At 45.2% G+C, this 22178-nt stretch overlaps 3 protein-coding genes across 5 annotated transcripts; 1 reads left to right on the forward strand and 2 right to left on the reverse strand.

The window, feature by feature from the left end:
* Positions 1-957: 957 nt before the first annotated feature.
* On the reverse strand, positions 958-5764 carry LOC108134901 (gamma-tubulin complex component 2 homolog). Of its 2 annotated transcripts, XM_017255407.2 has the most exons (8): positions 5414-5764; positions 5128-5283; positions 4673-5063; positions 4082-4603; positions 2969-4014; positions 2554-2875; positions 2252-2362; positions 958-1430 (listed from the first exon to the last, which is right to left on the reverse strand). In XM_017255407.2, exons 1-8 carry the CDS (start codon positions 5467-5469, stop codon positions 1212-1214), a joined length of 2823 nt encoding a protein of 940 aa, XP_017110896.1. In that variant the 5' UTR covers positions 5470-5764; the 3' UTR covers positions 958-1211. The 2 variants fall into 2 exon arrangements, with proteins under 2 accessions (XP_017110896.1, XP_017110897.1); XM_017255408.2 differs by lacking the exon at positions 2252-2362 and having other exon boundaries at positions 5414-5761.
* Positions 5765-6655: 891 nt separating this feature from the next.
* On the forward strand, positions 6656-10160 carry LOC108134920 (vacuolar protein sorting-associated protein 33A). Its single transcript, XM_017255435.2, has 2 exons — positions 6656-8326; positions 9152-10160. The coding sequence occupies exons 1-2, from the start codon at positions 6866-6868 to the stop codon at positions 9560-9562; spliced, it is 1872 nt and encodes a 623-aa protein (XP_017110924.1). The 5' UTR covers positions 6656-6865; the 3' UTR covers positions 9563-10160.
* Positions 10161-12814: 2654 nt separating this feature from the next.
* On the reverse strand, positions 12815-21509 carry LOC108134883 (serine/threonine-protein kinase Tao). 2 transcript variants are annotated; one of them, XM_017255378.2, is made up of 13 exons: positions 21166-21509; positions 19161-19482; positions 18581-19085; positions 17784-18140; positions 17196-17711; positions 14795-14968; positions 14367-14729; positions 14173-14295; positions 13986-14102; positions 13735-13908; positions 13343-13564; positions 13148-13266; positions 12815-13091 (listed from the first exon to the last, which is right to left on the reverse strand). In XM_017255378.2, the coding sequence occupies exons 2-13, from the start codon at positions 19388-19390 to the stop codon at positions 12968-12970; spliced, it is 3024 nt and encodes a 1007-aa protein (XP_017110867.1). In that variant the 5' UTR covers positions 19391-19482; positions 21166-21509; the 3' UTR covers positions 12815-12967. The 2 variants fall into 2 exon arrangements, with proteins under 2 accessions (XP_017110867.1, XP_017110868.1); XM_017255379.2 differs by lacking the exons at positions 17196-17711; positions 17784-18140; positions 18581-19085; positions 19161-19482; positions 21166-21509 and adding an exon at positions 15131-15367.
* Positions 21510-22178: the final 669 nt, after the last annotated feature.

The raw sequence follows: 22178 nt of genomic DNA on the forward strand, positions 1-22178 counted from the left end.
TACCCGTAAAAGCAAACTCTATGGAATAGACTATATATTATATATATCTGTATTATAGATTTTTTGGTAAAAGGGAATGTTGTATTCGTGGAAAAATAGTAGCAGGTAGAAAGAAGCGATTTTAACCCTATAACCCTATATATATATTCTTGATCAGGAGCTAGCCATGTCCGTCTGTATGAACGTCGAGATCTCGGAAACTATAAGAGCTATTTATTTAAAAACGGAACCACGCCCACAAATCGTGAAAGTATGTACTGCCACTCTAAGACATGTTAGTTTGGACTCTGTGTGTGTGTTTCGATCTTATCTATGGGTAGACTCCAACATTTTCAAAATAGAGTTATTATTTTAGAAATTATAGAGCTATTAAGTTCACTGCCCTCGGCCGCTGCTCTGCCGGCGATCGCCATCGAACTGTTAGCGGGGGGTGGGGGTGCTGCACGCTCTTAGCTTCTAGTGTTCGCCATGCAGTGCGGCAGACGGCGCCACCTAAACTTCGATTGATTTGTGGGGGAATATTTAGTTTTAAGTTTGTTGGCTGAGTAATGGGTATCTAATATTCGGGACACTTGACCAAAGCGTCTTTTTTTTAATGTTTTTTTTTTTAATTTTGTTTTTTTTAATATTTATAAGTGAGTTCAATTTCAGTTTGGTGATTTCTATGGCACCCCCGTATGTATATATATTTACTGCAGGAGCAAAGGTATCCCGGGAGATGCAACCACCTGACCCCAGGAGAAGAAGCAGGCCACCAGGATACCACAACACTAGGATAAACAAATTGTTGCAGCTCTCAAACACATGCGATAGGTATGACAGTGTGAATGGGGTCGAGTCGATCGCGACAAAAAGAATGGAACGGAAGTGAATCCCCAAAGTCGGCGGCACAGCCAGCATTCTACGCCTCTGGCTTACGTTGCCCTTGGAACCCGTGTCCAGTGACGTTGAATGCAATTGTGTAGACGCAAACGGCAGCGAGTCCAATTTCGATTGGGTTTATTTAAATATAAATATTCGAGTTTTTTTTTTGTTACAACTAAACGAAAAACAATTTATGTGGTTAGTTGGATGGCAAATTAGAAGACATGCGGGAATGATGGCTAAACATTCTAGGTAAATGTGTAATTTATGATTGTTATATTCATTTATCTAATACTTTTTTTTGTCTTTTCTGCTTTCCACATCCATGTTTTGTTCGAAGACTTGGCTTAGCCCATGGCATCCTTCACACAAAGCTTATCCATTTGATCGGAGTAGAAAGCATTGAAGTTGATGCGGTGCACGAGATTCATGAATCGATCGGCGGTGTTCTTTCTTGCCATATGTGTGATTTGCTTAAGGAACGATATAAGCAGGCCGGTGAACTCCAGATCAAAACGCCTCACCCGCTCGGAAAACGTATCCGCCGGATCCAAAGAGCTTTCCAACTGTCAGAGTACACCAAAAACACAAGTTATTTATTTTGACAAAATAGGTTGCATAGGTTAATGAATAAAAAATTGTATACATAATTAGAATCCGCTTAACCGGGTACAAAAGATATGAAACGAATCTAATAAACTTATAATATATAATCTATATAAAATACGACACATATTAAGGTATATATGGTAAAGGCGCTCTGAACTATTAACACTACCTAAAAATATATAGTTAAAAAATATTCAAACTATAGGATATGTTACCAACTTCGAGTATATTTTTAATTTTATTTGGTTTCAGATCAATAAAGCTGAACAAATAATTGCCTCCTAAGCATATTTACCCTGACATTTATGACAAAATGTAATTATTAAATTTGATTAACTGATGATGCCATGTTGGTTTAAACTTAAAACGATAGGATATGATGTTTCTTACGGAGAAATCTTCGTAATAAGAACTGCAGGATTGAGGGCATAAATCAAACGACAATCTAATGTTGTTGTACTTGGTGTGGGTGAAACTACGAAATAAATTGCTTCTATTTGTAAAAAGAAACTTATTACGATTTGATTTAATTTCATGCACTTATGAACGGGAGTAACCAATTATAAATGTTAAGAAATCAAATATCACTAAACAAAATAGAAGGACATGCAATCATGGAAATAAGAAGGTTATTTTGAATAGGGGTCAGGCTGACATGCGATCCATCTAGACTCCCCTGGGAGCAAAGTGGAACCGGGGGCCACCGCCAACAGAAGTACAACCAAAAACAAATCGCAGAAACTGAAACGAATAAGGTGAGCACAAGCCTACACAATACCTGGGGCCGGTGCGAGCTCTCCGGTTCGGAATCGGAGCTGTCCGCGCTGTCGTAGGTGCTATCACATACCATCGACTTGAGCTCGGCGTCCAGGAAGAAACGCTGCGAGCGCTGAGAAGGCGGATTCGGATTTGGATTCGGCATTGGAATGGGAATTGGGGCATTGGTAGACGGAAAAGACAGAGTGTTTAAAAGCAGAGCAAAGAACAAGACAAGAAAGTTGTACAGGAGAAGCAGCGGGATAACGCCGGGTACGGCGGGATAACTTAGCCATTTGGATAGCGCCTCGATGGCGGACTCACCTGGATAAACTCGCAGAACTTGAGACAGATCTTGCACAGCTTGAAAATGCCGCGATTAAGGTGCGAGGACTCCGTCAGCATGCAGTTCTTGAGGCACGAGTCGAGGAAGTCCTGGTGCAAGCGCAGCACGTTGTCCACATTCTCCACGTTCTTCATCTTCTCGATGAAGATGTGCCAGTTGGGCTCGATAATCTCGATCATCATGTAGTACTCCAGGTTCTGGATGGCGTTCATCATGCGCTGGCGCAGCGTGAAAGCCGACCGATAAAGCTCAGCCGCTTGCGGCGAGAACTTTTTGGCAATAGCGTTTTCCTTCCAAATCCTGCAGACAAAAGAAGAGCGGAAATGCATATAATCAGCGGGTACTTGGGATGATCGGATGAAGGGGGAACAAGAACAAGAACAAGAAACCCACTTGCAAAGCTGACGCTCCACGTGCTTGCAGTAGAAGAGCTGGCGAAAGAGCATCTGGTACTTGGAGATGGCGATGTGGTTGAGCACCAGCGAGACGGGCCACTTAACCTCGTAGTTGAAGGCGAAGCACTCCAGGCCGCTGAGGTCGAGACGTTGCTGTGCCTGCCAGTACTCCTCCTTCTGGTTCATGATCTTGGACATCTGCGTGACCAGGTCGTAGGGCAGCAGCTCGCAGTGCAGGTCGTCCTTGTAGGGATCGTTGCGGGCGGAGGAGAGGCGTAGGGTGAGCCCCAGCAGGTTCTCCAGCGTCATGGGCAGCACCTGATCGACGTTCTTGGACAGCTCGTCCTCGCAGGCGTCCATGAACTGCATGGAAAAGTCGCCCTGGTTGAGCAGAAGGTAGCGCTTCACCGACTGCAGGTGGCCCATCAGGTCGTTCTCCGTCAGCAGCACGTCGAGCAGCATTCGCGCGGCAAAGTAGTAGGCATCATTGATCACGGTTACGTGGCGCTCGCTGGTCGGATCGAACTCAAGGTGCATCTGCTGTGTGGGCATCACCCGCTTGCCGCACTGCCGGATCACATTGAGGTACTTGCCGGTGCGCAGGATCTTGTCCGAGTACTTTTCCAGGAACGCTGGTATCTGGTCGCGGCGAACGGTGTAGCGCTTCTCCCAGTAGTCGTCCGAATAGTGCTCGGGCAGCTCATCGCGGTGGATCACCTCGTTGTCCTCCACGAGGAACTCCTGGTTGCGGTCCACGATTACGCCCTTCTGAATCCAGAGTTTTAGCATTTGCATATACGGCTCGGCCGCCTTGCGCATCAAACCGATGATCAGTTTCTGGGCTGACCGGTCGCCTTCCAGCCGCTTGATCCGCTCGTGCAGGAGTGTCAGCACTGCGGCACCCCGATGCCCGTTTAGCTGGATGTCCACCAACGTCTTCCAGATCTCCTCCATTACCCAGAGCGTCGGCTGCATGTAGTAGAGCAGCTTCTGTATGGTCAGCTGCTGTTGGCGCAGCTCCTGTTCGGCCTGAACCATCAACAACTAGATTCGGGACGAGAGTGATCAGTTAGTTGGGCACTTGCTGGAGACAGGGATGCAGAACTCTTACGTAGAAGTCGTAGGTAAGCTCCTGCAGTGCCTCATTCAGCGAATCGATGACCTGACCCTGGCCGTCGGTGGCTGTGACGATCTTCTGGATGCCCATGAAGTGGGAGGCCAGTGGCAGGACTTCCTGCACCAGCTCCGCCAGCGAGCGGTCCAGATGCGCGTGTACGGTGAAGACCGTCTCGTATCTGGCCAGGCCCACGCGATTAGGATCGGGCACAGCGGGCACCACAAAGTTCTCGCGCACGCCGGTGAGGCAGTGCAGCAGCTCATCGAGAATCACCTGCTGTTGGCTGACCAACGGCATGGCTGCAAGCTCTGGCTTGGGGAGCTGGTTCGCGTCCACCTTGTAGTAGTCCCACAGCAAATTGGTGCGGTACTCGTCGGGCACGCCTGTTGGCGTTACTACAGGAATCGCCGCTGTGTTGAGAGTGCTGGCCGTTTTGCAGCTGGCTGCTTCACTGGTCAGCGAACGGTAGGTGCTCAGCGATGGGCTGGACACGGCATTCAGCACTCGCTCCTTGATCTGATTGTGATTGGATTGGTAGAGGTTGGATTGGTTGACTGACAAGCTCTTATGATCTCAAGATCTTACCAAACTCAAATCGTCGCGCTCCTCCTTGCTTGACCCCTGGTGCCGTGGCGGCTGCAAGGTGCGCCGCCTGGCGAAGACTCCGCCGCTGGAGCTGGTCTCGGTGTCGCCGGACCTTCTGCTGTTCACCGGTGTCGAAGTGGGAATGCCCTGAGACTCTGTATCGGCCAGATTTCCTCGGGAAGTGCAGGCAGTGGAAACGGAGACCACGGAGGCCAAGGAGGCCATGGAGGCCATGGAGGTCATAGAAGCGTGCACATCCGGCAAGGCCTTGCCCCGAAGCGGCGAGTTGGTCACTGACGTCATATCGTTGCTCTGCGTACTGGAACGGAAGCTTAGACCGTCCTCACTGTATCGTTCGGCGAAGACGAGCAGTGCGTACATGGGGTCCCTCCTGGAGGGGATGCGCGGATGGAGGAGATACAGATTGCAACAGCCAGGAGCCCCACCAGACTCACCTCTTCAGAATCTGCCTTATCTCGGCGGTCACCTCCTCGAAGTTGGGCCTCTTCACGCTGATGGTTATCAGCAGCTTGAGCAGCTCGTTCACGGACAGACGCTTATCGTGGATGGCCAGGAACTCTCGAAGGATGCCGTCCGGCGTATATGGCGCCCTGCCGATGTCGTTCCCAAAATGGAGGATGCAAAAAAAGGAAATTGAAGAAGAAGAAGAAGAAGAAGAAGAGGGGAGAAGCGATTTAGCGCCGTCTAACAAACTGGCCACCTGTGCAGACAATCACTCACTCCGTCTCGAGAATCAAATTGGCGAGCACTTGGCGCACCGGATCGGTTTTACTCATCGCTGCAGTTGCGATTTACAGTTTTGGGCTATTCCTTCGCTGTTTACAGTTAATTGCCAGCCGAATCGCCAAAAATCGAGTGAAATTTTGAGTGGCTCTCCTTTTTTGTTTCGGTTGAGTGCGAGAACAGGGTTGTCAGCTGCCGGTTGTCTCCTTCCTAATTTGATCCTTTGTAGCAGTGCAAACACTCATTTTAGTTGGTCGCCATGTCGGGGCAAGCAAATAAAATCAAATAAAAGCGGCGTAAACAACTGGCAGCAAATTTGCATCACAACACGGCAGTTGATATTTAATTTTTTAGGATGTGGTAACACTGGTCACGGTAGAAAAGTGGGCGCGTTCAGCAGAGTTCGTTTGTTAGACATGAATGTCCTTCTGACGGAATATTGACACCAAAAAGTAAATTATTTATTTAAGCAATTAATGATATAAACCTCATTATTTGACAAAGCTTTTTTTAAATTCAAAAAGAAAAACTAACTAGACTGTAAGAGCATCAGCACCTATATTCTTCCGCTCAACTAGGATAAGTATTGTTATATTATTGAAATATTTATTATATTATTGTAATCTACAACTGTTTAAAACATTTCTAAGAACAATTATATTAATGTGTATATTTACTAAGTAATATTCACTTACTTTTGTGAACAAGTTCAGTTGCTCCCTTTTTATTGAGTGAACAGACGACGCTGTCTTATTTGGCCTATGCTATTGTAAGCATTCTATCGAAGATTATAAAATCAGTACAGTATCAATTGGGGCATTATTTGAGATCATGGATATATTTATATAAGTACTAGTAGGAATATTAAAAAAAAATGTAAAGTCTTGATCAGCATTGCTAGCCATGTTCGTCTGTCCAATAGGAACAGTAAGACAAATAAATGCTGTTATTCCGGGATATACATACAATGGATTTTTATAAATCGGACAACAGTATACGTAGGAACTGCTTTGAAACATAAACGCATAAAAATCGAAATATAGTGGTTTTTAAAAAAAATCCATTTTTGCCATAACTGCAAGGGGTACACATGTATTCTTCGACTTACCGAAGTTTGCTTCCCTGTTGGTTTTGATTTGAATAGCGGACGTGCGTCAGTGGAAATGCTGCATAAAACTGGAGCAGAGTGTGGTCGTAAAAAAGGGATTTTCGTGTCCGATGGCTACGGTCCCACTGATGGGCGCAGGCGCAGCCCGCAATCAGCTGCTATTGAACGCCCGCCCACACTCGCGGTCCTGATCGTCAGCAGCCGAAATTCGTGGGCGTTGCAGCAGCAGCAGCCCGCCAACGCACCGAGTCGAGTCACCAAGGATTAGGATACGGGCATCGCCGCCAACCGGTAGCCACCAGTGAAGTAAAGTGAAGCACTCGTTTTGCAAGGCCAGGAGCATGTTCCCCCACTTAAAGGGTCACGGACAGCGGGTCAACCTGCAGCTGCTGCAGGAGGCCGCCTGCCGCGAACTGGTGCAGCTGTTGGAGCGCATCGAGGGCTCCAAGGTCATTGTGCTGGACGAGGAAATGATCGGTCCGCTGGACCTCGTCACTCGGCCGAAACTCTTTGCCGATCGGGGCATCCGACTGCTGGCCCTCAAGCCGGAGCTCCACCTGCCGCGGGAGGTGGCCAACGTGGTGTATGTGGTGCGCCCTCGAGTGGCGCTCATGGAGCAGCTGGCCGCCCACGTGAAGGCCGGCGGACGCTCGGCGACCGGACGCCAGTACCACATTCTGTTCGCGCCCCGTCGCTCCTGCCTGTGCATTAGCCAACTGGAGGTAAGCGGCGTGCTGGGCAGCTTCGGGCGCATCGAGGAGCTGGCCTGGAACTACCTGCCGCTCGATGCCGACGTGGTGTCCATGGAGCTGCCCAACGCATTCCGCGACGTCAGCGTGGACGGCGACACCAGTTCGCTGTACCAGGCAGCTGTGGGTCTGGTGCAGCTGCAGCGGCTCTACGGACGCATTCCCAAGATCTACGGCAAGGGCGAGTTCGCGCACAGGGTCTGGGAGCATGCCAAGCAGCTGGGCCGGGACGAACGGACGCTGTACAATGGCGACAAGGGCGTCGTCGACCAGTTGATCCTGCTCGACAGGGGCATCGACCTGCTCAGCCCGCTGGCCACACAGCTCACATACGAGGGGCTCGTCGATGAATTCTACGGCATCCGGCAGAACAAGCTGAAGCTGTCTGCCGAGAACTTTCCCTCCGACGGCTCCATTGGCGGAGTCGGAGTTGGAGGGGGAGGCAATGGCAGTGGCCCGAGGATCGAGGAATCGCAATCCCTGCTGGGCGACTCTGAGAAGAAGACCATACTCCTTCACTCCGGGGAACAGTTGTACGCGGAGCTGCGAAACAAGCACTTCAACGAGGTCACCAAGCTGCTCGCCCGCAAGGCACGCGAAATCCACAACCAGATGCACGCCACCTCGCAGGACAAGAGTGTGCAGGAGATCAAGAGCTTCGTGGAGAACCTGCTGCCGCAGTTGATGGTCCAGAAGAAGGCCACCTCGGAGCACACAGCCATCGCCGGACTGCTGCACGAGCAGGTGAACGCGGTGAGCTTCGCCGACGACTTGGCCGCCGAGCAGGAGTTCATGGTCTGCGCGGACCTTGACAAGCCAAGCGCCTACATTGAGGACCTGATCGCCAGCAAGGTGGAGCTGCGTCGTGTGCTGCGGCTCATCTGCCTCCAGTGCACCGCCGCCTCCGGGTTCAAGGAGAAGCTGCTCAACCACTACAAGCGCGAGTTGGTCCATGTCTACGGCCTCGAAGTGCTGCTCACCATCAGCAACTTGGAAAAGTCCGGCCTCCTCCATCTGCAGACGGAGTCACGGGCCTACAGCGTGCTGCGAAAGGTAAGCCGTCGCATCCAGAACTCTATTAAACATCCCGTAATCTTATGACATTTTTTGTTTTAAGAAAACCGTCTATACAAAGTTAACTACGCAAGTAGCTTGTCAAAAAGTTTTAGTATACGTCTTTACCAAAAACCATATATTGGAGAAACCATTTTCGCTTAATCTTAATTTTGTATAACCTTAATGATTTCAACTCCAAACATTTCTTATAATTTAAACATTTTCATATTTTAATAGTGTCGAAATCAAAAACAAAATAACTAAACGTTTCATTAAACCTATATAAACCAATTCTTCGTCGTTCGATGCTTAAAACCAGAACAGGAGTTTATGTGATGGTGATAAAGAAGAAATGGTTGAAACGAAATTTATAAAACGAAAGGGCTATAACCAAACGAATCAGGGTGTATTAAAAATTATTATTACTTTGTTAGTGTTTTCAAAAAAGTACATTTTAAATCAAAATAATGCAAAGTTGTGATCAAGTGATTTTTGTTGAAAACCTTTCTTCCACTTTTGAGTTATTGCACTCTGATAATTGTTTATAATCTTCTAATTAAAGCTATTATTATATTATTAAAGCCGAATCGAAATAAAAAACAATAAAAGTAAAGGCTTCATCAAACTTTCCGTAAACAAAAGCCTAAAGAAAAATAGGGGATTATGTATTCAGAATCAGGAAGAATTTGTTTAACAGCTCGGTATAGTTATTCCCGATTCAGGATTATTCTGTTAATGCGTACATTTGAAATTGAAATCCGATAGGGTTGTCAAAGGGAGTCTTCTTTGCTGATTTACTAAAGAACCCTTTCTCTCTCACAGACCCTGCATCTCACCGTGGACGACAATGTGGAGGTGGAGCCGAAGGACATCAGCTACGTGCACAGTTTCTACGCTCCGCTGACCGCTCGCCTCGTGGAGCACTCGCTCAAGCCATTGGGCTGGCAGTCGCTTAAGAGCCAGATCACCAACCTGCCCGGTCCGACGTTCGAGGACTTCCAGGCGCAGCTGGTGGGGATCGGCGGACGCCACACGGGCACCACGGTCACGGAGGGATCGCTGCTAAACGTGCCACGTGTGGTGCTGGTCTGCTTCGTGGGCGGATGCACCTTCGCCGAGATCGCCGCACTGCGCTTTCTGGCCGCCCAGGAGGACAACAACGTGGAGTTCCTCATTGCCACCACGAAGGTCGTGAACAAGCACTCCTTCCTGGACAGCCTGATGAGCTCGTGAGGGCGGCGGCTGAGCCGATTGGAGGCCCATCGCCTGTCCAACGACCACGGGCTGGCACGTGGATGAAACGCGTCGATACCGCTGAAGCCAAGGCTCAAAAGGAAGGGCAAGCGGCGCAGCGCGGCGATTTGGAATGCGGATTAACGTCCAGTGTGCAAGGACATGGCCATTGCGAATACCCTGGCACATGCGAAACCATAATACATATATTTTTCGATTGCGGCATTTATTTCGTATTCTATATGTACCGTATATAAAATGTGTATATATTCCTAAATTGTAGTCTTAAGTGAAAATGATTCCAAATTAACTTAATTCAAGTTTGTGCAAGGAAAATATTGTCAAAATAAAGTATTTAGTCAATGTTATATTGTATTATCTAACCAGTTACAAAAATTACAAAGTTATTTAACCGCATAATCGATATATAAGTCGGTGGTCCCATATTCCAAGCGATGCGTGTGTTTTTGGATGTTCATCTATTCCATTGATTGTAAGATGTCTATGTTTGGGCAACATATTAATTAAATAATTCGGTGTACTCAAGTTTATTGTAATTAAAAGCAAAGACATTGAAGATTTCCTCAATGACAAGTAACTTAATATTATTTTTGTATTTTAAATTTACTCACCTTTGCAATGGACTGGCTGAATTGGATGGCTCTTACACAATATTCATTCACAAAACAACATTTTTGAACTGAAACTAGACTGGCAGGGGTGTTAAAAATAATAAATAAAATTAATTTAAAGGAATTAAAAATCTTAGCTAAAGAAGTTTATTTTCTTTTCAGACACCAAAGTAAATAGAGATTATTTTCGTTGAATATTCTCATCTAGATGTATAATCAATCAAAAAGGAAAGGGTATTTATTTATAAGGCGACTATAATTGTAGTGGGTAATGACATTATGACGGCTTGAAATATAATTCTTAGAAGTAATTCAACACGATATAAAATGTAATCATTGATTCAAATTTGAAATAAATGAAAAAACATTGCAATTTGCTAGTTATATATTTCAAATCCCATAAAATCAAGAAGTTCTTCGTGATCGAAACCAATGGTTTTTCCTACCTGTTGTTTAATATGTTCCTACCAGTCTGTGTAATAGTAGCAAATCTTATATGAATCATAAATACTTAAAACTTTGATTGGATTCACAAATTTCTCATGGGGACTATAATCTTGGGTATTTGAAAAACAATTCCTTCTCAATTGAAAACCTGGAACATAACCACATTTGCGCTAAAACTAAGCAGCTCATTTGGGCTACAGATAGGAAGTCTTTTAAATAACAAAACGAAATTAGTCATTATATACATATAATGAATAAATTCATCAATCCAGATTGAATTTTAATAAAAAAGGACTTCTTTCCTAAAGGGATTTTAATAAAAAATGTATTTGTCATTTCTCGACGAGTGGAACAAAGATGGTTTATTAAATACAATAAAAATAGATCAGAGTTATACATAAACATGCTGCAGAAACGTTTGTATTCATTGTCCTTAATGAATACGTGATCCTACCCAAAACTTCAGTTGGCAAGTGTATGTCCCACAAAGCAGAACACGAACTAAGGGATGGTGTATTTTGAAATAAGTTTTATTTTTATTTTATTGACATTGACGTGCATCAATTTAATTGTTATTCGTTTTCCATCTTCATTTACCATAATTGCAAAAATACAATTTATATTCATATAATTATAATAATAAAAAAAAAACAATTTTATAAACATAAAAATTATTACATATATTGTGTTCCCCGTGCTTCTGTTTAGCTATCTCTATCTCTCTCGTTATCGTGTTTACCTTCATTTCGCTCATGTTTTCTATATAGGTTAATATATATACCAAAATAATACGCCTCCATAATAGTAATAATGATCATCGTGGTTATCGCATACATCATTGGTACCTCGAACTTCCAATATATCAACCAAATTACCGAAAATTTATTCCCATTCCTTCCATCTTTCCCTCCACTGTAATTATAGAAATTTTTATTAAATTTAATTTAATTAATGACTAACGGAAATATATGGTTGGTTTTTTTTTTCTTCATTCAATGTGGTTTAGTAAAATTTTTTTGCTACATTTCTTAGCATTTGCCGAGCATTTTATTTTTTTATGGATTTCCTTCATAAATGTAGATGTTTGTTTGTTTGTCTGTAGGTGTGTGTTGTGTGTTTCCGTTATTTTGAATCAACATGCGACTGAAGGAAAATAATATTTCCACGTAAACATAAATCATTAAATAATTAAACGTTTGTATACTTTAATTTTCTATACAATTTTTATTGTTTTGACTAAGCATTTTGCAATTTGCATTAATTAACTCTAAAATAGGCTTATTTTAGTTATATATATATATTATATCCTTTTTGTTATAACAAACAAAACTAAATTAATTGTAAACAAAGTTACTCTTTTTGCGTTTAAATATTTGCTGGGTTTATAATAATTTTGGCCATAAAACTTATTGTACAGCAAATAAAATAATAAATGTAATATTTTTTTCTTTTTAAAAAAATACTTTTTATTTGAATCGAGTCAAAATAAGAAAAACATAACGTAAATCGAAAATGTTGAACCTAACAACATGCAAAGATGGCAATCTATGTGTGCCTGGAACTGCGATCGCAGATCACGTCGACTATCAATTGAAAATAACATTTAAAAATCATACAAACTCGAATGCGATCTGAATGAACGATCTATTTTCCGCGAGTTTTAACAAATAATACACACCTAATTTTTTTAGTGACATTTTTGCATTGCGAGAGCGCAAATATAAATGGTTAACGAATCAAAATGGTGATTGATTGATTTAGTTATTCGGTAATAATATCAAGTAAGAATTTAAACGTAAATTTAAACACTTTGCATATCAAAGTTTGATGTTCTTTGTTTGCTTGTTTGTTTGTTTTGTTGTGTTATGGTTTGTGTATGACATTTTGCTTACATATATAATTATTTATTTATGTTTGTTTTTTCTTTGTTTTTGATTGATCTTGTATTAAATGATTTCAAATGTTAGTATCTTGTTGCCTTCTTCAATCGAATTTCCTTTAATACAAAACTATTGCAGCTTTTGCTTGTTGTAACTTTTAGAAAATACTTGGGGTTTCATTTTTCATGTTTCATGTTCTTTATGCAACCAATATGTTAATTGATTTCTGTTCATGATCCTACAAAAACATTGCTAGCCAGGACTGTCTGTTTCTGCTATTGTTGATGTTTAAGCTGCGATCTTTGTTGCTTTTGTCGAGTTCTAGTTGTTGTTGTTGTTGTTGATGTTGGTGTCGTACTATTGGCTTTATAATTTCCATTAAAATTGAAGTAGTTTATATTACTAAACACTTGTTGTTGTGGCTGGCCGTGTTGTTGTTGTCTATGCTATAGCGAGCCAGCCGGAAAACTTGTTGAACTATTGCTATGGGCTAAACTAATCATTGAACCAGATAGACTTCCCTCCTCATCTGCATAGGCTTCACGGGAGACCTCAACTAGTGATAAAGTGCTGCAAGGACACTGCAATTAGTTTGAAAACTCTTTTCGAAAGTCAGTGGCAATTACCTGAAACCTAAGGCAATTGATTCGTTATCAAATGCTTCCAATTCTTTAGTATGCTTCTCGCGTTTCATGTGCAAGCGCTCTAGCCGTTCCTGGTTGAATTGCTGCAACTCGGCGTCCATCTGTGAAGAGATCCCCATATCGATATCGATGTCAGTTTGGTCATGTGCAAGCAGTTTAATTCTGGCATTGGCTCACCTTGTTCTCGAGCAGACCTCGCCGCACGCTGACGCGGTTCTCCAGCTCCCGGCGCTCGCGATCGCGCTGCTCCTGCGCCTGCTTCTTGTTCTTGTTCTGGTAGGCAGTGAGCATCTCCAGCTCGTACTCCAGCTGCTCGTGGGTACGTTGGCACTCGATCACTTGGCTTTCGTCTAGTTTGTAGCTCTGACTTTGGAACATATCCGCAATGCTTTGCTCGTACTGCAATGAAATTGATTTGGTTAGGTTAAGCTAATTGCAATTCATAACTACGCCCTAGTTTTATTAGTTCCTAAGCCAAGTAACTTGAGCTGAGGAGTTGTAACCTTTATAATCGATTTGGCTGCTAATTAAACACAATTTGTTATACACCTGCAGTTGACTTAACGCACCTGTTCGCCCAACAGCGTCAGCTTGCGATGCTTTTCTTCTTTCAGCTGCTTGATGACCTCCTTTTGTTGATCCTTTGGTGTCGTCTGCAGCACTTGCGCCTTGTAGCGCTTGTATTGCTTCGTCTGCGTCTTGCAAGTTTCCCGGAACTGCTTGCGTATCTGGAGCTCCTTTTGCTGCTCAGGGCGAGGCAACAATTCAATTAGTAATTAAATTGCAATCTGCTCCTCTGCGCGGAGCACACAATACATACCTTCAAGCTCTTGGGCTGTTGCCTTAGCTCGACCGCATGCTTGCGCACCAGCTCCTTCTTGATGCGGTCCATGTAGTCTTTTTGATTGTGCAACTCTGTGTCGTGTTGCTTGTTTATCTGCGGTTGGAAAGGATGATGGATGATTCGCATTCTGGGATTCTCAAAGCTGTGGCCGCAGGAAACTCACCTGCTCCTCGCGCAGCTGGTGCACGCTCTTCTGCTGGCGGTACTCCAGCTCCTGTGTCTTTTCGTGGTGCCTAACGAGCATTTCGTGCGCCTGCTGCAGCTGCTGCTCCTTCTTTCCGAGCTCCTGCAAAAGGCAAAGCATTGGGTTAGAGGACTAGTTTTGGTGCCAACTGGTGTCATCATCCGGGTCCTTACATCGCGGAGCTGCTGGTCCTCGTGCTCGTGCTGCATGATCATGCGCTTGCGCTTGAACTTTCGCATCTCCAACTCGATGTACTGCTTCTGCGCCTGCAGCATCCGCTGCTCCTCCTGAGCTTCGTGCTGCTTCAGGTTGTCCTTCTGCGACTGCAGGGTCAGATCGCGCTGCCGCTTGGGCGTGGACTCGTCCATGGAGAGCTCCCGCTTCCAGCGCTCCTTGTTCGCCTTGTACTCCTTCTTGCGATTGAGGTCATACACCTTTCGGTCGCCCTCCTGCTTCAGCGTAATCTCTTTGTGTAGTTTCTTCTCGGCGGCGCTCGTCTGTTTCGATCGCCGTTCCACGTCCTGCTGGTGCTTGGTCTGCAATGGATCAAATGGTTGGTTAATGAACCCACGACCACTTCCAATCCCAAACCCAAACTCACCTCAAGCCGCTCGAGGTCCCTGGTGAAGTTATGCAGCAGTGTATCGTACTCTTTGTCCAGGGCCGTCTTGTGCGCCTCCATATCCACCTTGCACTTCTCCTCCAGTTTGACCAGGTGCGCCTGGTGCTCGCGCCGCATCCGCTTGTAGCCGGACATCTGCTCGTGCATCTCCTCCTGTATCGCGGATCGCGAGTGATGGTGCACAGGGGGGCAGAGAATGCACACATGGTTAGAGGCGTGGAAATGTGAAATGGAGCAGCATCTTCTTTTTTTCTTTTCTTGACCACTACTACGGCCACTTTAACACTACTTCTGCGACAACTAACTGTAACTTACAAAACCGCTGACGAACTGCATCTCAACCATAACCTCAACGGGCGCAAACCTCGGCCAAATCATGGCTCCTCCGGGCTTTGGGCTTCCGTTTACGGACTCTAAGCACACTAGCTACGTTTTGTTTCGTTTAGGCAAAAAGGCAAACGAGTTGCTGCAGCGGGAAATGCAATAGTTCTACTATTTTTCCAACAGGCAAGCCAAGCTTAAGCAACTCCCGTTTTTAATGTCGAATGTGGTTTGAAGCTTGGTTTAGTCTAGTGTGACCTTATCGGGGGCTGCGAGGATCGTGTGGATCGTGTGAGGATCGTGTGGATCGTCTCCTAACAGTGTTACCTCATAACAGTTGTAAACAATGTAAGACATTTCCAACTGGAATATCCGATGGTTAATTGGTATTGTAATGGAAAGTCGCTATTCGAATAGAATGAGTAAACACAATCAAAATTCATGTTCACGTAAAATACCTTATTTCCTAATTCAATGTTTATAATTATTCAATTTTACCAAAGAAAATAGTATTTTTCTCAATATAAAGGACATATGAATAAATAACAGTCTTAGGAGTTGTCAGATTCTGAAAAATCATATGGTAAGCATCCTTAAAACGACGTGCGTTTGGCAATCAAGTTGTTTCATCAAGGCAAGGCACAAGTCCATCAAAATAATGGCAAAACTATACACACTCTGATTATATAGCTATTTGCACGATCTACCATGATCTTTAGATTATTAAGTGAGGACTATTTTGCGAAAAATTTTAAATCGTGTTACAAAAATAGTATTGAAATGTTCAATTAAATTGATTTTTTTTTTTTCATATTAACATCTATAAAACAGGCAATCAATATGAATGTGTAGAGCGCTTTTTTTTTTGTTTTTAATAAAGCAGAGACAAAGTTCAAAGTTGAGTAAACATTTAGCTAAAACTTATTGCAGGCTAAAAAAAATGATTTCAATTTGAATAGTGAACAGTGAGGACCAACAAAAAGATAAACGGTAAGGAATTGATGATTCTCAGATATATCATATTTAAAAATTATTGATGTGACAAATACACGTTTTTGACGGAATAGATATTCTGCCAAGACAGCACCTGAATAAAAGCCCCCAAAAAGGCGTCAGCCAAGTGACAAAGCTACTAGAGTATGGCAAATGCATCTGACCTCCAATGGTGAAGTGTGCTCTATGGACTGGCCTAGATACCTTTCTTAAAATGAAACAATTAACGACAAATAGTATATGCTTACAGTCGAAAGACACGGAAAACAGATGCGTGTTATGCCATGAGGGTTGTGTGTCAATGGCCAGGATTTGTGGGGTGTTTGGGAACGAGAACAGGAGACGATTGGCGATTGGAATGTAATGGCGGAGGAGGATGCAATTGCAACAGATTAACGGCTAACTACAGTAAGAACAGCAAGTAGATGGTGAGGTAACGGCACCGACTGCTATTAAATCGTTTATTTCACAATTGATTGGCGCCTGATCCGAAGCACTTGCTAGGAAATTACACAAGGACAGTGGCGTTTCGGGTCTTTCTTGGTGGCTTGGCCGATCTTTTGCTTGCTCTCCCTCCGCCGGCTGCCGTCGCGGCATTCGCTGTTGATGTGGTCGCCACCACACAGCTGCGAACAGAAGTTATAGCGCGCCTGTTCGAGGATGCGGGAGGAAAACAATAAACACAACAAAGAGAGCTTGTAGTAGAGGGCAAAAGTTAGAAGACATGGGGGTAGCAGAAGCGTAGCAGCGAGCGAGGAGGGGGAATGGTTGTTTGGCTAGCCTAAGGATGATTCCCGACCATTGATGCGTTGTCTTTTGAGGACGGATTACACACACAGGCTGCGCAGGATGGGGGGATGGGGATGGAAATGGGAATGCAATCGGTGCCTATCGAATGTCCATATGGAGGTGGATTGTCTATGCTGCAGCCAGGCGACTCCCCTCCTGGACTCAACCCAACAAAAGAGCACGCACACAGAAATCTACGGCCAAGGCGGGAGTGGAGTATCAAGAAAACGAAACGAAACGAAACAAACGAAACAAACGAAACGAAGCGACAACGCACCTGCATGTGCTCCTTCTGCTGCTTGGTCACAATACTGGTGGTGCGTATGGTGGCGAAGTTGTTGGGCCCGTGATCGTTGACTGCATTGGAGATGGCCTGTTGCGAGGATGCCGAACTGGCCGCGTAAACGGCCGCCTGGGCTGCGGGCGTCGTCAGATAGCGCGGCTGGATGGGCTGTATGCGATCCACCAGCGGGGGCACCGGAGCAGGCGCTGGTGCCGGCACCACCGACGCCGAGTTGGTTGGCGTCACATTGTTGTTCATGCTGTGCATTATGTTGGGCAGCGGCGGCCGGTTACGATGGCGAGACGAGTTGCGGGACACGGCTCCGGGCGGAACCGGCTGCCCCTGCTGTTGGCCGCTGGGCCAGCTGGGCGGTGGCTGCTGCTGGTGTGGATGGTGATGGTGGTGCTGCATTGCTGCCGCCACAGCAGCGTTGGCCGCCTGTTGGTGGTGGTGCGCAGCGATATGGTGATGATTCTGGGCCGCAGCCGGTATGGAATTGGATGAGGAGCTCTGCAAAGGACGAAAATCGAAGAACGTAAGGCTCTGCACAAACAAAGGGAGAGAATTGATGTGGATCCTCACCTGACTACTGGCCGCCGATACACCCACCGAGTGTATGGAGTGTTCCGAAGTAATACTATTGCTCTTGCTGCTATCGCCGCCGGCATGGTCATCCTGTTGGTCGTCGGCATCGCCCACGGCGCTCTCCGTCTCGCAGGTGTCCACCATGAGTATCTTCTTCATCTTGCGGTAGTTGAGGTTGTCCAGCTCGCGCACGGCTGACTTGGTGCGTGCGATCAGCTCCAGCAGCACGGTGTCGGAGCGCGGTCGGGTCACGTAGGCGTGGGTCAGCAGCTTGGCCGACGAGGGTCGCTCCGCTGGCATCTTCTTGAGGCACAGTTCGACAAAGCTGCAGAACGCGTCCGACCAGTCGTTCTTCTGCAGGCGTTAAATAAAATAGTTGGGTTTAGATTTTGTACAGTTGTTGAAATTCATATAACCCCAGTAACTTCATAAAAATAAAAACTCATTTGTGAGCTGAAAAATGGATTGATAAGTAAAGACTCATTCCATTTCAGTCGATGAGTAATTAGTTAGACCGTGATACAATTTGAGAAAGTGAAATTTCATCAAGTTTTCGGATTAAAGCCTTGTTGACAATATAGCATATTAGATTTGGATACTAAATACTGAATTATTTGAATGTATAATGTATGTTATATTGAGTAGGGATTACATACTTTGCAGATAACTATAAGCTTTGAAAACTAATCTTTGTCATTTTTCCATCATCAAGTTAAGCTTAACAATTAATTTAAATAAAGGCAGTCCCCAAATAACACATTAATATATGGATATATATTGCGGTACCCACTCACCGGAAGGGTCGGCGATTCGTTCTGGGCAATGTGGTAGAGCGCCGACATGGCGTTCATGTTAAAGTACGGCGGCTTGCGCTCCGCCAGCTCGATGCAGGTGATGCCCAGCGACCACACGTCCACCTTGCCGTCGTACTGGCCCTCGTCCATGGCCAGAATCACCTCGGGGGCCATCCAGTAGGGCGTGCCGACGAAGCTGTTGGCCGGACACTTAATGGCGGCGCTGCCAAAGTCGGCCAGCTTGACGACGCCGTTGTCCGTGAGCAGAATGTTGCCCGCCTTGATGTCGCGATGGATGCGCCCCAGCGAGTGCAGATAGCTCAGGCCACTGAGCACGCCCAGGCAAATGGCGGCGATCTCGTCCTCGTGCAGCGGCTTCTTGTGCACCTCGATGATGTCCGATGCGGAGCCCACACAGTACTCCATCACCAGCCAGGCGGTCGACTCGCGCAGATAGCATCCCTTGTATTCGATGGTGTTTGGGTGATTCAATTGGCGAAGAAAGCTGTCAACGACAATGGTCGATTAGTTCGGCTTATATCTGTGTTTGCAGTTCAAGGATCCAAGTGTCAGCACTCACCGTATCTCTTTGAGAATGTCCTGCCACTTCTCCTGGCTCTGCTTGCCGGTGTAGGACATCTTCTTAATGGCCACGATCTCCTTGGTGAGGTTGCAGCGGGCATAATAGACCGCTCCGAACGACCCATGGCCGATTTCGCGCAGGTCCTCGAATATCTTCTCCGGGTCATGCTTGTTGAACAGGTCGGCTATTTCCGGATCCTTGAGACTACCAGGTCGTGCCGAAGGCATGGCTGTCTCTCATGCTCTAGCCCAGCTCACTCAGTGGTCCCGCCTGCTCTTCGTCTGCAGTTCCAGTGGTCGACTCGGCTGGGTTGGAAGGTCTGTGTGCAATCGAGGAGACGGGGCGAAAAGAAGGCAATTCCAGTTAGTCAGTCTCAGTCCCAGGCACAGTCTGCGCCAGTCACTTAGTCATTTTCAAAAAGGGCTCGAGATTTTGGGGATTTCGGTCTGAAGCACTGGTAACGGTAGTGGTAAGTGGGGGGTGCAAGCGGCCTGATCGGTGTGTTTTGGACAGCGACTGGACGGGAAAAGCCAAAAGCCGACTATCACCAAATCGATCAAGTGATTCACGCTCACACATACTGTACAAATCATTCACAATTCAGCATTCCACACGCAGCACGGGCCTTATCGCAAATATTTTACCTGCTGGCCTCTTTTATGGCTATTTTCCTTAGCTTGTTACCAACTTAAAGATGAGGTGGCTCTCGTCTGTCAGCTGTTTTTTTGACCGGCTTTGCTGGATATTCCAGACTATTATAGGGATTTGTAGGTAAGGGATTTGTAAAAGTCGCCATGGCTGGTCCCCGAAAAATGTGGGGGCTTTGTAGGTTGTTGGAGGGATGCGCAAGTGATGTGGGGGTGTTATCGGTTGCCAAGTTGACCATTATAGGGTATTCACACGTGCTGTAGGGTATGTATAGGCGCCATGGCCGAGCCCTTAGACGCACACACAGGCACACACGCTGACAAGGAGTAACGGCACTAAAGGGGTGCATTTGTCGCCGTTGCGAATCCACACACACACACACACACACATGTGCATGCGGAGGCGTTTTGCGGGCGTCTGCGGATATCCGCCGGCTTTCAACGCGGATCTCGGCGACTTTGCGCTCCGGCTTCTAACTCGCAGCTGTGCAAAATACTTGATAATTAGCCCGCCGTTGTGCGACTGCAATTATTTACTTGCGACGCGAAACAGAAACACGCCTATTTTTCATAGCCACACTATTGCACAAAGAGCAGCCATGTCGCTCTCACACACATTGTATCTGTATGTGCATGTGTATGTGTGTGCGGTTGGCTGCTTGTTGTTTTGCATTTGAGGCGACACAAATTCAATTGAATTCGTGCTTTTTCTGGGGCTTTGGCTTTTGTTTTGCCCTTTTTTATGGCGATTGTTGCCGAAAACGGGAGTTCTTCAATTTGGTTTTGATTTGTGTTGCCTTTTTTTTGGGTGCGGACGCAGCACACACAGAAAGGCGTAAAAAAAAAAGACCGACGATGCTGCTCTGCCTGGTTTTTATTCCTGCCCCAATAAGTTTATTGACTGATTTTCGTAGCCAATTTGTGCAGCACGATTGAAAAATTCGTATTTAACATTTTGCAACTGTTTTGAATCGCCTAATTTTGTTTTGCTTGCACACCGCACACTCACACACACTGACACTCGTCGGGGGAGCAGACAAATACACACACAAAATCCAAACGCATTCGTATGGGTCGACTCGTGCTTGCTCTTTCTCGCACATTGAGGGGGAGTGGAACATAAAATCTGCAAGATCCAATTGTTTATTTGACACTTTGGAAAAACTATAGTCCGATATTGTCTATTGGCGAAATAATCAATTTATCGGTCCAAACGCAAACGCGAAAAAGAACAGTATCCACACACACACACTTACACTCTATAACTCACACACACGCACACACAGGGATGGAGAGACAGTGGAAAATGCATAAATCTGGCGAAAAAATTAAACTTGCAGTGTTGGAGGGCTTACATTTGGCAATTAATTAGTGCTTGCTTGTTTATCAGCGCGACTGGCTCTTGGTTTTCGCATCTGTATGCATTTTTCCCTCATGCGTCGCTTTCTTCACGCCTGCTGCTGCTGTTATTTGCCTTGCTGCGATTTGCCCTGCACTGCACACGCGTTGCGTTTGCGTTCACTTTTCCGCACTTGCTACGCATCTCGAGGTGCCGAAAATTAGAGGAATGTCGATCCCATCTACGGAAACCCCACTCCGCAACGCTTTTCCAACTTTTCTTCACTCGTTTTCGTTTGCTTAATTAAATTCCGTAAAGTTGAGTTCAGTTCACACACACAGCAAGCGGTAGAGGTGGAGAAACATCGATTGCACCATCGATGCATCGATGAGTTTTGTTCGATCATCGATTGCTTAGAAAAACTATCGATGAGTCCTGGTATATTTTATAAAACGCTTGACCTTAATAACATATCTAGGCTCTCTTTTTAGTCGATTGTAGATAATACAAATACTTTATTGTATTCTCTCTTTTCAAGTGAAAGTTTTCCACTGGTGTTTACTTATTTTCAACCTCTGCCAATTGAAGTTTCAGTATTTAGTATATTTTAGTATAAGAACCATAGCGTATCGATATTTTATCAGATTTGAAGTACCTTTTTCTGAATTTTGGCGTTTCTTTTATTTTTTTTTTTTTTTAGATGGTATTATAATTTCAGTCAGAAGTTTGCAATACAGTAAAGCAGATATTTCCGACCCTGTAAAGTATATATATACTTGATCAGCATCACTAGAAGAGTCGATATAGCCATGTCCGTTTCTCTGTCCGTCTGTCTGTCCGTTACTACGCAAGCTAGTCTCTCAGTTTAAAATCTATTAACATGAAAATTTCCCAAAAGTTGTAGTAGTAGTAGTTAAAGGTCGGAACGAGAATTAGAGGCTGCATCGTATAGCTCCCATAGGAAAAATAGCGAAAAAAAATTAACCAAAACAATATAACTTTGCTGTTTTTCAATTGTTTTGTTAGTTC

The sequence above is a fragment of the Drosophila elegans genome, unplaced genomic scaffold (assembly GCF_018152505.1).
Source record: "Drosophila elegans isolate 14027-0461.03 unplaced genomic scaffold, ASM1815250v1 contig_149, whole genome shotgun sequence".
NCBI classification, from domain to species: domain Eukaryota; kingdom Metazoa; phylum Arthropoda; class Insecta; order Diptera; family Drosophilidae; genus Drosophila; species Drosophila elegans.

What these genes read in the sequence shown, in the direction of transcription:
- LOC108134920 (XM_017255435.2), top strand. Translation starts at nt 6,866, where the DNA reads ATGTTCCCCCACTTAAAGGGTCACGGACAGCGGGTCAACCTGCAGCTG. An exon ending in CCTACAGCGTGCTGCGAAAG is followed by an intron (nt 8,327 to 9,151) that starts GTAAGCCGTCGC and finishes TCTCTCTCACAG; the next exon opens with ACCCTGCATCTCACCGTGGA.
- LOC108134883 (XM_017255378.2), bottom strand. Translation starts at nt 19,390, where the DNA reads ATGCCTTCGGCACGACCTGGTAGTCTCAAGGATCCGGAAATAGCCGAC. An exon ending in ACGAATCGCCGACCCTTCCG is followed by an intron (nt 18,141 to 18,580) that starts GTGAGTGGGTAC and finishes TAACGCCTGCAG; the next exon opens with AAGAACGACTGGTCGGACGC. An exon ending in GGGACCTCGAGCGGCTTGAG is followed by an intron (nt 14,730 to 14,794) that starts GTGAGTTTGGGT and finishes GATCCATTGCAG; the next exon opens with ACCAAGCACCAGCAGGACGT.
- LOC108134901 (XM_017255407.2), bottom strand. Translation starts at nt 5,469, where the DNA reads ATGAGTAAAACCGATCCGGTGCGCCAAGTGCTCGCCAATTTGATTCTC. An exon ending in AGCGCGACGATTTGAGTTTG is followed by an intron (nt 4,604 to 4,672) that starts GTAAGATCTTGA and finishes AATCACAATCAG; the next exon opens with ATCAAGGAGCGAGTGCTGAA. An exon ending in AGAGCTCGCACCGGCCCCAG is followed by an intron (nt 1,431 to 2,251) that starts GTATTGTGTAGG and finishes GTACTCTGACAG; the next exon opens with TTGGAAAGCTCTTTGGATCC.